The sequence below is a fragment of the Chenopodium album genome, chromosome 13 (genome assembly GCF_948465745.1).
Source record: "Chenopodium album chromosome 13, dcCheAlbu1.1, whole genome shotgun sequence".
Lineage (NCBI taxonomy): Eukaryota > Viridiplantae > Streptophyta > Magnoliopsida > Caryophyllales > Amaranthaceae > Chenopodium > Chenopodium album.
In genome coordinates, this window is record NC_137846.1 from 50998541 (window position 1) to 51011549 (window position 13009).

The 13009-nt window shown below is 28.7% G+C and overlaps 2 protein-coding genes across 2 annotated transcripts; both read right to left on the reverse strand.

Annotated features, from left to right (window-relative positions):
• Positions 1–5158: 5158 nt before the first annotated feature.
• On the reverse strand, positions 5159–5773 carry LOC145575675 (protein NDR1-like). The gene has a single exon (XM_081633497.1). The coding sequence runs from the start codon at positions 5771–5773 to the stop codon at positions 5159–5161; it is 615 nt and encodes a 204-aa protein (XP_081489623.1).
• Positions 5774–9421: 3648 nt separating this feature from the next.
• On the reverse strand, positions 9422–10066 carry LOC145575677 (protein NDR1-like). Its single transcript, XM_081633498.1, has one exon. It carries the CDS (start codon positions 10064–10066, stop codon positions 9422–9424), a length of 645 nt encoding a protein of 214 aa, XP_081489624.1.
• Positions 10067–13009: the final 2943 nt, after the last annotated feature.

A 13009-nucleotide genomic window follows, 5' to 3' on the forward strand; every position in this document is an offset into this window, starting at 1 on the left:
CTAATCTATTAACTATTACTAAAACAGAAATCTGCTGACATCATCCTCTCTCTCAAATGTATATGTGTCACTTTCTCATGAAAAATTTTCCCGCCAAATGCACTTATGATGTCATATATATATTTTATTTATTTATTTTTATTTATTTTGAGGAATTGATTATTTATTTTATTTTTAATCATTTTCATTTCAATCTTTTGACTGTGTCAATAAATAAATAAATAAATTTTATTTTTGGTTGGAATGAATAAATTGATATCTAGAAATTGGTTTTATTTTTATATTTTCTTACTCATGTAATTTATGATGATAGCTGCATATCTTTTATGATTTAATTTATAAGTATATACGAGAAAATAAATAATAGAAATAAGTTATTTATTTCAATAATTTTTGTAATTCGTGCATAGCACGGGTCTAATCTTGTATATAAAGCTAAACTTTTAACCAGGTAACGAGGCAGTGACACTTGGCGTTACAACTTTTGCCAAGTGTCGCGCCATGTTGGATAGATTTAATTAGACTTCATAAGATATTAAAAAAAAAAAAAAAAAAGAATTAGTTTAGAATTCTATTTGGATATAATTTTAGGATAAAATTGTTAGTTTAGAGTTTTATTTTCGATAAAATACCAATATTTCAAATGTACAAATTGAATTATAATTTTATTCAAAAAAAATTATTAAATTATAATTATAAAAAATTATCATAAAAATTTATTTTTTTATATCATAATATTTTTTTGAGCGAACGAAGTAGTTTAAAGTGTAAAACATGCATTTATAATATATACTAATCGGTTAAAATAATATACTTCACAATCCAATAGGTAAAAATATTACTTTGTAGACCTGTCAATTAGGGTCGGGTCATGAGTCATCTCGGATTGGGTCACTTTAGGTTATGAGTCAAGAAATGTTCAACCCTTGTCTTAAGTTTTGGGTTCGGGTCAACCCAACGGGTTTTGAACATTTAGTTTATTTAATTTATTTTTGCTAGTTTTTTTTTTTAATATATTAAATTAAATCGAACATTTCCACCAACATTATTATTAGTCATTACATGCCTACTAGATAGAAAATCGTCACAAAAACACATCAATTTCTAACTAACTTTGTATCAATTATATATTTTAAAATTTGACATATAGATTAATAATTTATCTTAAAATTCAATAAACAACCCGAGGCATTGCACGGGCACAAAACTAGTTTTTTTTTATAAGAAACAATAAAAAAGTTGAATAAGGGTGAAAATGCCAATTATATAAAAACTAGGTTAAATCCCGTGCAATGCACGGTTGTTAAATATTTTTGATAATTTTATTATAAAATTTTTAATATAATGACTTGAGTATTTAAAAATATAGAGTATATAAAAAATAAAACCATGCAAGAGAAAATATTTAAAATATTTTATATAAAACAAATTATGTCGTAATTTAGATGTAATTTATTTTTTCCTTAATCAACAATGATGTTTTGAGAAAGTACTTTTGGCGGGAAATTTTTTAATAATATATTGACAAGTGTGTCTATAGATTCGCTTTTAGTAGTATGTAATTTATTTTTTCCTTAATCAACAATGATGTTTTGAGAAAGTACTTTTGGCGGGAAATTTTTTAATAATATATTGACAAGTGTGTCTATAGATTCGCTTTTAGTAGTATGTAATTGATTGCAATTACTATTTCTTCCCGCTTTAGACTTAAGTTTAACTCCCTTATTTACCAAACTACCCTCATCATTGACTTCTAAATCAGCTCCTACCAACAAATTGTACCGATTATTCCTCCATATTGGTTTCTTGTACCTCAAATTTGCTAGCACCTCCACCCTAAGAACCACCGGTGACGACGCCACAGTATCATTTTCCAATTGTACCCCTCCAAAATCAATACTCCCCGTACGGTGAGTACTCCTATAATTACGCAAGTAGAAGGGGCTAAATTTAGCATCTCCAATTTCCATAGGAAAGCTATGGAGGTTGCGTTTGTAAAAGAACGTGACATTAAGGGCATCGTAGTAAATTCCTACGACGCTCGATCTTCTATTTTTCACCTTAAGATCGTAATGGATAGTGTTGTTGTTTTGAAGGGTAGAATTGGTGGTTTTTTCTCGGAGGGCGAAAACCGTAAATTCTTCTATAGAGCATATGGGTGTTTTAGGCCTAATAGCAAGCCAGATGGTTAAAGCTATTATGCCAAGGACGATGAAGCAGCCAATACTTTCTTTAACCCTTGCCATTAATTAGTTTTCAGGTAATTTTTTTTTACCAAGCAAGATTAATTCAACTAATCTTAGCTTGTTTTGATGACAAATAATGTTGACTTGAAAAAAGAAATTTTTCTATGAAAGTTGTTATGTATTTCTAGCGTTTTGTTTTTCTAAATTTATAGTAGACAATTGATACCATCTTCAATTAAATTTATATATATATAATAAAATAAAAAAATTAAAAAAAAAATCTAAATAAATTAAAAACAGCAATATAGGCGTTACCAACTGTATGTGTGAAAATGATTAGATCATTAGATAGTAACATAGAATATAAAAGAAAAAGACTGTTGACGAAACTTCTTGAGTTAGAGAAAGTCTTTTTTTTTTTTTTTTTCAAGAGGCCAAAGAAGAAACTAAAATGATAATGTAAATTGATAATGTAAATGATAATGTACATTGATAATTTAAGAGCCCAATTCAAAGAAGAAACTAAAATGATAATGTGTAAATTGATTATTATTAATTACATTGATTGACATGTCATTTAATCATGCATTTTTAAATTATAATTTTATCAATAAATACTCCATGAGAAGTGTTAGGATTGTATTAAGGAGTTTTATTGGTATATAATTTTATCAATAAGTACTCCGTAGTATATTCACAAAGTATTTAGTTAACTGAACAATAATAGAAGTACGACCAAGTAAACTTGGTGGCTAGTGTTGATGTTGTTTAAACCAATTTTGTCTAAATATAAATCATCGTTACACGCTTACACGTGGTATCGATCAAAGCCCTACAACCATGTACTGGGCATCTTATGTACTACCTCCGTTAACTTTTATTTGCAACTTTGGGGTATTATTTGTGAGATATAAAATATTCCAAAGTTGCAAATAAAAGTTAACGGAGGTAGTATTAGTTTTAAAATGCGCCTAGCGATGAGGGAATTTTTTAGGATTGATTGAAATTTTATTTTGGGTTATAGATTTGGAATCACAAGGTATCAAAAGTAACTAGTTTTTGGACCCGGACGATGTCTCGGATTATTATATGAAACTAACTGATCATTAATATATATATATATATATATATATATATATATATATATATATATATATATATATATATATATATATATATATATATATATATATCTTTTTTATATTTATAACATATTTGATAATTAGTTTAGATGACTAAATAGTTAATTTTGTTGTAAGTGGTTTGGGGTTCAAATCCTCTTATCTTCATATCTTTCTATATTTAGTGATGATAGATGTGGCATGTTGAGATATTGGGTATGTGACGTGGCATCATGAATTGTTAGTGAAGTGACATGTCGTAATTTGGAAGAGCCTACGTGACGCATGGACGTTTTTATAAACGCCTTTTAATATATCAGTATAGATTAGTTAATTTTGTTCATTTAAATTCGACAATTAATTTTAGAACACTTAATTGTCATGACTCATGTGCATGACAACTAAGTTATGTATCTAACAATTAACAACAACTAACATGAGCGACTTCTACTATAACAACAATGTCAACAAACAACTTGCATACATGTCAAATATTATACAGTATTCTTTTTGAAACATTAAATTTCTTTTAACAAATACTTCATACATAAAAACAAATCAAATTTCTTTAAAAAAAAAATTAAAAATAAAAAAATAAAAAAATAAATAAAAATCTAACAAAGGCTCCTTTCATTGAAGCCATGATCATATCATTGAATAAAATGCCGGGCTGGGCCAAAGGTAAAAAAAAAATCGATTTGCTTGGTCAAGCCAAGGTTTGGGTCGGAAATGCATGTTCAAAACCCGTAAAATTGGATCGAACCTGACAATTGGCAAAAATAAAACTAAATGCTTAGATATACATGTCCAAGGTCCATTAGAAAATTTAAAAACTTCGAGGCTAGCCTAACATGATTAGCTCTAGGTACATCCTTCGCACACATCGCTTGTAGCTAATTAGCCTGAATGACTTCTTGATTCATTTGAATAATTTGAAAATTTGAAACTTTTGTGATCCCGCATAATTCTTTACTAATAACGAATCAATTTTAGAACAGAAGATAAATTTATTGATAAACCCTAATAGAAGCTACAATAATTCTGATCCCTATAGGAAACGAACACTTACACCAACTATAGTGTAGATCGAGAGACTAGTGTACATCTACACCGCTCATGTATGTATGTTTATTGAAATAAACAACTAATTTAAAGAAATTCAAAAAGAATGGACCGATCTATAGCTAAAATAGTCTAATTTCTAAAGTAATTATTTAATTATTTAATTATTTCCGACTTAATGGCAAATTAATACCCTAGAGGAGAAGGGGGTAGAGGGAGAAAGCTAAGAGAAAACAACTAGGGTATCAATTAATTATTATCTCTTTTTGAAACATCAATATAATTTATGCATTTTTCACTTTTATGTTTGTCCATTCATAATGTTAACCATTTTCTATAATTAAATTTTCAATAGATAAAAATAATTTTTAAAAAATGATACATTGAATACATAAAAATTGAGGCGAATGTCACAAATATAATAAAATCTCTAGTAAATAAGTTGGTGAGTATAAATCATTAAAAATAATTAAAATAGAATATGTAATTAATGTAAAAATCAACTATTGAATTTATAACACGATAGAAAAAGTAAATTTCAACGACTATTCAAGTGAATATATATTGTGCTTTTACTATAACATTTTTTTTTTTTTTTTCACTCAACTAAGATAAATTCAAAAGATTGTCTTCAAATTTGGTTCTGTAAACATACAAAGTACTTTGTACAATTTAGTATGAAAAATAAACAAACAATAACATTTTTATTTTATTTTTTTTATAACAAACAAAAAAAAAAATGAATAAGGGGAGAAATTGCCAATAAAAAAACATTACAATGGAGTATTATTACAAAGAAAGAATGAATACCAAAATACCCATCAACTCTAGACGAACTTTACCATTCCTTTTAGCGTTTGACTTGAGTTTAACATCCTTATTGATCAAACTACCTTGATCGTTGACTTTAAAGTCAGCACCTACCTTCATACGGTGTCGTTTCCCCTTCCACAACGGTTTCCTATACCTCACGGCCGTTGACAACTCCACCCGAAAAATTACCGGAGTCGCGGTATCATTTTCCAATTTTACCCCTCTAGCATCGAAACTCCCGGCACGGTGTGTACTTCTATACCGACGTATGTAGAACGGGCTAAAAGTAGCATCACCAATTTTAATAGGGAAGCTATTAACGTCTTGTTTGTAATAAAACGTTACATTGAGGGCATCGTAGTAAATTCCCAAATTGTCGTTAGGATGACGATTATTTTTTATCCTTAGATCATAATGAACCGTGTAATTATTGAGGGAGTTTGTAGTTTCTTGGCGGGAAAAAACGGAAAATTGATCAACGTAGAAACTCGGGTAACGATGCTTAACAAGAAGCCAGATTAATACACCGGCTATGGCTAGTACGATTATACAGCCGATGCCGCCACAAACCCGTGATCCAGCCTTACCCATGGCCGTTGCTTGTCTTGCTAGATAATAGTTGCCAAGATTAATAAATCTTGTTTAGAAGAAATATAACGCAATGGTTATTTGCAAGGAAATTTATGTGGAAATGAACGTAATGAATGTATTTAGTCAAGGTGCTTTGTTATCCAAGATTTATACTAGAGTGTAGGTGATGTCATCCTCTTTACAACTTATCAAGGACAAATTAAAACAAATTATAATAGAAAACAAAATAATTAGTAGGTGTTACCAACTGTCTTAAACATTGATTAGGATATAAAAAAGACTTTTTAAGACCAAACTAAAAAAGCTATGTTTGAAACCTAGCTGAAGAAAGAAATATTTTCTTAAAAATAAATTCAGTAAATAAGAAGAAACTAAAAGATTAGGGTCAAGTGGTCAAAGGAGTTTCCACTTGCAGTTTTGAGATTAATTATGGCTAAATTTAATTCCATTAGAGGATCATGAAGATGGAGGGATGGTTAGTCCCTCCACATCCTCCCTAGGAGTGGCGTGGGTTTCATTTCTCATCCCACCTCTTGTGATAGGAGATGCCCCCCCCCCCCCCCATGTCTTACAATTCTTAGGCCCTGTTCTTTTGAGCTTCTGGGCAGAGCAGAGCAGATTAAATTTCAGCAGAGCAGAGCAGATTTCAACATTATTATTAATACTATTATTAATGTTATTATTATTAATGTTGTTGTTGTTGTTGTTATTATTATTATTATTATTATTACTATTATTATTATTAATACTATTATTAATGTTATTATTATTAATGTTGTTATTATTATTATTATTACTATTATTATTAATACTATTATTAATGTTATTATTATTAATGTTGTTGTTATTATTATTACTATTACTATTACTAAGTGCATATACCATTGATTTAGGTGAGTGAAAACATAAATATATGTATACCATATTTAACATATGTTAATAGTAGAAAGATAAAAGACAAAGGTTTACTTATATTTAATTCACAAAAATTTTAAATAAAATGATTTAATGAGTAATAATGATTTTACTTATAAATTTGTCTTAATCATATATTTTATACCCTAAATATAATAATGATATACAAAGTACTACTTGAAAACAACCTCTTTTTTTTTTAATTCTTAAATTGTATGGAAAGATTTGAAAAATAATTCAACTCAATGAACTAACAATCAATACCCACATACATATAATGTTTCTACACATTGTGATTCTAATATCAAATGTTTAAAAAATAAATTGTTATTAATTGTTATTATTATTATTTACTTTTTTGAAAGAATTGTTATAATTATTAGAAATTATTAATTATTAATATTTTTTATTATTAATTCTTAATAGTTTGAATTATTTAATATTAATAATGATAACTATTATTATTAATTATTATTATGATTAATAAATATTAATTATCATTAATATTAATAATTATTAAAATTATTTTATTTATAATTATTATAATTATTCAAAATAATAAATTATTATCATCAATACAATATTAATTATTATTATTATTGTTATTATTAATTATTATTTGAAAATAGAGTAGAGCAGAGTAGATTTGATTTGAGCAGAGCAGATCAGCTCTAAAGAACGTAGCCTTACCTGGTAAAAAAAATAAAAATAATAATTCCATTTTTATAGATTGTGCAGCCAAGAGCACATATTACTATTTAAGATTGTAACACACATGTGAGTCAGAATTAATTGTTTGATTTCACATTGCCAAAAAAAAAAATGTTTATTACTACGACAGCTATTTTAAAAAATATCCCAAATGTGAATTGAGATTAATTATTCTCATCGGAGTTAAAAAAAAAAAAAAGAATTTGATTAACTTAACTCTAATGGGATACAAGTCATACAACTATACAAGTATACAACACACAATCATTTATGGGCTTATGGCTTCACATGTTATCAAGTGTTTATAAGCTGGGTTATCTCGCAAAATTTTAGCTGGTCTCGCGACCAGCCATAACTGGCTGTCTGACTAGTCCCGCACTATAAAAATGAACATTTGCTAGAAACAAAATGAACATTTACTAAAAATGATCATTTACTAAAAAAATGAACATTTATATTAGTAATTGAACATTGCAATATATAAAAATAAATATTTATAATATAAGAATAAAATAAAGAGACTATAAAACTAAAAAAAAAAAAAAAAATTGTACATACATCTAATGTTATATACCTGAACATTTCAGTTATAAATAAAAATTCCCAACAAAAATTAAAGAAAAATGGTCAAACCCCATAAACCAAACAAACCCAGGCTAGAAACCAAAAAAATTGCTTCAATTTCAACAAGAGAAAAGAGGTAAAATCAATAATACCTTCTTCCTAATTCGAACATGGCACGCAGTGCGGTCTTCACGGCGAGTAGGAGCCTTAACTTGAATGATTGGGAGAGTTTTTTAGCAGAATTTGGCGAAATTAAGCGGCTAAAAGAGTTATTGTGAGGAAGAAGAAGAAGCTAAAGTGGAATTGAAGAATGAGAGTGATGATGAGGCAGAGCGACTGAGTGAGGCAACCAAAATAAAAGAAAATTGAACATATCATTTTGTTGCTTATTCATCGACATTTTTGTAGGCTTCAAGTGAAATACCTTGATTTGTTCAATTCATTTAAATGAATATCTTGCAATTTCCTGAACTACATGATTTAATATCAAATAAATAAATCAACAATATGTTTTTTAATAATGAACAAAATGCTAATGTCTAACATTATTAATACTAATGTTAATTGACCATCCTTTACAATACACACGAACATTTTATACAATTGAATAACAAAAAAATTTGAGTTAATTAAAAAAGAAAATGAACATCATACGACATTAAAATGAATATTTATTTTATAAGAATGAATATCATACTACATGAAAATGAACATTTAATTATTGAGATACAAAATCATTGTAAAATATTTTAGTTAGAAAATGTTCATTTTATTATGGTAAATGTTCAATTTTCACTGAGGGACCAGCCAACTCTGGCTGGTGTCGAGACCAACTTATAAAAACTGGGTTATCTTGCAAGAGGATCAAGTCCAATAAGGACATAAATACGTAGCATTGTATTCTTACTTCAAATTTTTTTTGTGCAACTAGTTAGTTCAAAATGATCATGGTCAAATAATGGGCGTACACGGTACATCATGGAATTATTTTAAATCAATAATTGCTATGAGTATTATCTTATGCCAAATCTAACCAGCTTGATAAAAGGTCTTTTTTTTTAAGTTAATATTGGCTAATTCATCTCAATTTTATTTTAAACTTTTTCATTATTAAAGTATGAGTAATAATATTTATCAAAAGGTGATAAGCTATTAGCCATGTAGCCCAGCTTCCAAAATATGGATATAATAAGGAGAATTTGGATTAGCAACCCGTTCATATATCATTTTAAATACAACTAACTAATTATTTATTATAGAAAAATAATCATTAAACAACTAATTTCATAGGACAATATAATTTAACTCTAATCAATGATTGTGCAGTTGTGTTCAACCAAACAAATAATGCAAAAAATCGACTAAAACAACTACGAATTATCTGAATAAGTAAAAATTTAAATTACCCAAAATACAGTACTACTAGAGCTAAAATAAAAAATGCAAATTATCCAAGTATTACAAAGAATGAATGAAAATCAAAATACTCAAAAGGCCCACCACTTGTAAACAGCCCTTGTTATTCTTTTCACCTTTAGAGCTAATAAGTTTAATTCCCTTATTGTCCTTTCCCTTAACTAGATTGCCTTGCTCATTGACTTCCAAGTCAACTCCCATTACCAAATGGTGTCTTTTGGTCTTCCAAAACATGCTCTTGTACCTCAACGCGGTCGCTAGCTCCACCCTAAACACCACGGGCACAGTATCATTTTCCCATCGTACCCCTCTAGGATCAATATCCCCAACACGGTGGGTAGCCTTTCCATGACCTTGGTAGAAAGGGGCAAAAGTGGCATTTCCAATTAAAACGCCGTTAAATTTGGGTTTGTAATAAAAGGCAAGGTCTAGGGCATCGTAATAAATTCCCTTATTGACATTTGAACCCTTGTTTTTGAGCTTCAAGTCGTAGTGAATAGTGTTGTTGTTACGAGTGGTATTATTGGTAACTCCCTCGAGGGCAAAAACGTCAAATCGCTCAATGGATAAAGTGGGGCTTGAGGTTTTAAATTGGATAAGCCAGATTAATACAGCGGTTAAGGCTAATGATATGCAGCTGCAACAGCAACTTTTGCCTTGTTTTTCTGCATTATTGGTTGAAGACATTGGTTTTTAGGCTATGGTTTATGAGAGAGAATGAGGAAAGGAATGGGTTCAATTTTGTTTGGATAATAATTGTATAAAATTGTCATGTGACTTGCTTTAATAAAATCAAAAATCGATAGAAAATGGGGTGAGTGATACCAACCATCGCATCTAGTGCACAATTGCACATGGCCATAATTGTACGAATTAGCATATTTCTATTGACTATTACACATGATTAGGACCCGCCACAATGACCCAAGTTTGAACGACCAAACGCTAAGGTAAACTAACAGTCAGGGCCTGTTCTCATACGTTGAATTTCAGTTCAATTCAGTTCAGTTCAGTGTAGTTTACTTAAATTCAGTTCAGTTCAGTTTATTTTCAGTTCAGTTCAGTTCAGTTTATGTCTAATAATATTGCTAATGATATAAAGCCAAATTTCATTCTTTTAAGCTCTTATTACAACGACGACGACAACAACAACAACAGTAATAATAATAATAATAATAATAATAATAATAATAAATTAATCTTTAACAATAATAATTTCGTTCCAGCTTTTACTTTTTTTTTCTTTTTCTTTCTCTTTTATTTTTTTTATTTTTTTATAATTGTGTTAATTTTTTACAAAGTGTTTTGTGTTTTTTTGTTATAATAATATTTTATTTTTTAATTAAATAGTATATGTTTTTAAAATGTTTTGGGGTTTCATGTTTTTAATATATTTTTCATAAATATTACAATTATATAGTATATTTTTCTTAAATATTTTAATATGTATATTTGTATATACACATATGTATAATAATAAATAATCAAAGATCACTAATCCGTAGTTAAAAATCACTAATTAATAAGTTCAGTTCAGTTCAGTTTATTTTCAGTTCAGTTCAGTTTATTTTCAGTTCAGTTCAACTGAGTTCAGCGTATGAGAACAGGCCCTTAGTTGTACTTTCTCATTACTTGACATGTTTCATTTATCATACTCCCTCTCTTTTTAAATACTTGCTCCATTTTTCCATGTGCGGAGTTTTAGGAGAAATTGGAAAAAATAATAAAATACGGAGGTAGTGGGGCAGGTAGAAGGATAAAAAATTATAAAAAGGAAAAGTAGTGGAGAGAATTGGAGGAGAGAGAATGTCAGATTAATAAAACATGATTCTTGGTAGGTGCACTTGGTGAGAGAAATGAATTAAATATTATAAAATTTCCAAATAAGGAATAAAGCAAGTATTTAAAAACGGCCGAAAAAGAAAATTAAAGCAAGTATTTAAAACGGAGGGAGTATTTGATAGTGCATAACTTTAATCAGGACCAAGTAAGAAGAACGGAGAAAATATATTATGTAAATGACATAATCAATGCTATTATTCTAGAATAATTTTACTGGGAGATGATAGGTATAGTAAATGTAGTCACACAAAATCTTTTAATGTGAAAACAAAGGTACCCTTCAAAGAACAAAATTGTCACTTTATTTTTTTTTTTTTTTTTTTTTTTTGGTATTTATAGAGCCACAAAATGGAGGTGAGAATTAATCCCAAAATCTTCTAAAATCGAGAGAAAAGCTTTAACCATTTGATTCATCCCTCACTCTCATTATCACTTTAGTTCTTTTATTTTTGGTGAAAACGAGGGGCACCCCCCTAAAACAAGAGCAAAACCTAAAGCAAACTAGAAAACAAAAATAGAAGAAAGCAACACACAAACAACAAAATAAAAACTACAGCTACTGGACTACGAAACTAAGGACTAGGTTCCATCATCTGGCACCATCCTCGGCTTGGTTACACCCCCCAAGTCCTCCAATAATCACTTTAGTTCTTGAATCTTGATATCCTTGGCTTTAATTGATTTGCATCTAGATTCTAGACAAGAGTTTTTATGTTGTACTTCGTATTACTTGGCTTATGAAAAAGACGCATGTTACAATCTTGCCTTTATCGTCCGTTTTATTGTCAAGTTAATAAGCCCAGTGATTTACCATATTGCCTCTCAAGTTGTGGGTTTTATATGGTGCAGGTGGTAAGTTGGGCTTGTCTTTAAATTCAATGGATATAAAACATCTGACCCACTTCATAGTTCTGATATGAAATTTTCACATTGTAATATATATTTCTTTTGAAAACAAAAAATAAAATAAAAAAAAAAAAAACATCTGACCTTAGTCAAAGGTTAGAGAGTTGATACAATAAAAAGATTCCTTTTAAATTTCATTGGGTATTAGGAGTGACATTTTAAATTCAAGAGTGAATTATGATATGATTATTGCTTGATTACTTTGACTTGGAGTAATCTAAGGGAGACAAAACCCTAATTAAATAATCAGACTATAATCAGTAATGAGAGTTTGATTAGTTTTTCTATCCAGACTCAAATCAGCTTGGAGAGTTTGAAGAGAAAGGGTAGGGGTGTAAATGAACCAAGTCAATCAATAAACTACTCGGGTACGAGCTCGGTTGAAGCTTGTTCATGTTCGTTTAATTAGTAAATGAGCCGAGTTTGAACAAATTTTGAAGCTAGTTTAATAAATGAGCTTGGACACGAACATAGATATGCTCGTTCGGATATGTTCATGAACAACTCGTTTATTTATTTTCACGAACTACATACTATTTATTTATGTTTATGAATTATTGATTTATTCACATTTGTTAATTTAATTCTTAATTTTATACGGTGTGATTAAGATTTAATTATTATGCTACTTTTTATATTTTCAAATGTCAAAAGTACGAAGCTCATTTATTATAAAAGCTCGTTTATTATTAAAAGCTCGTTTATTATTAAGCTCGTTCATGAATCACTCATTTATCAACTCGTTTAATAAACGAACTATTCGTGAACATACATTACTAAATGAGCCGAGTTTGAACAGATTTTTGAGCTTGCTTGAAAGTTCGGAATCGTGCTCGGACTCGCCTAAGTTAAATGAACTGAACATAAACAAGGTAGTACTTG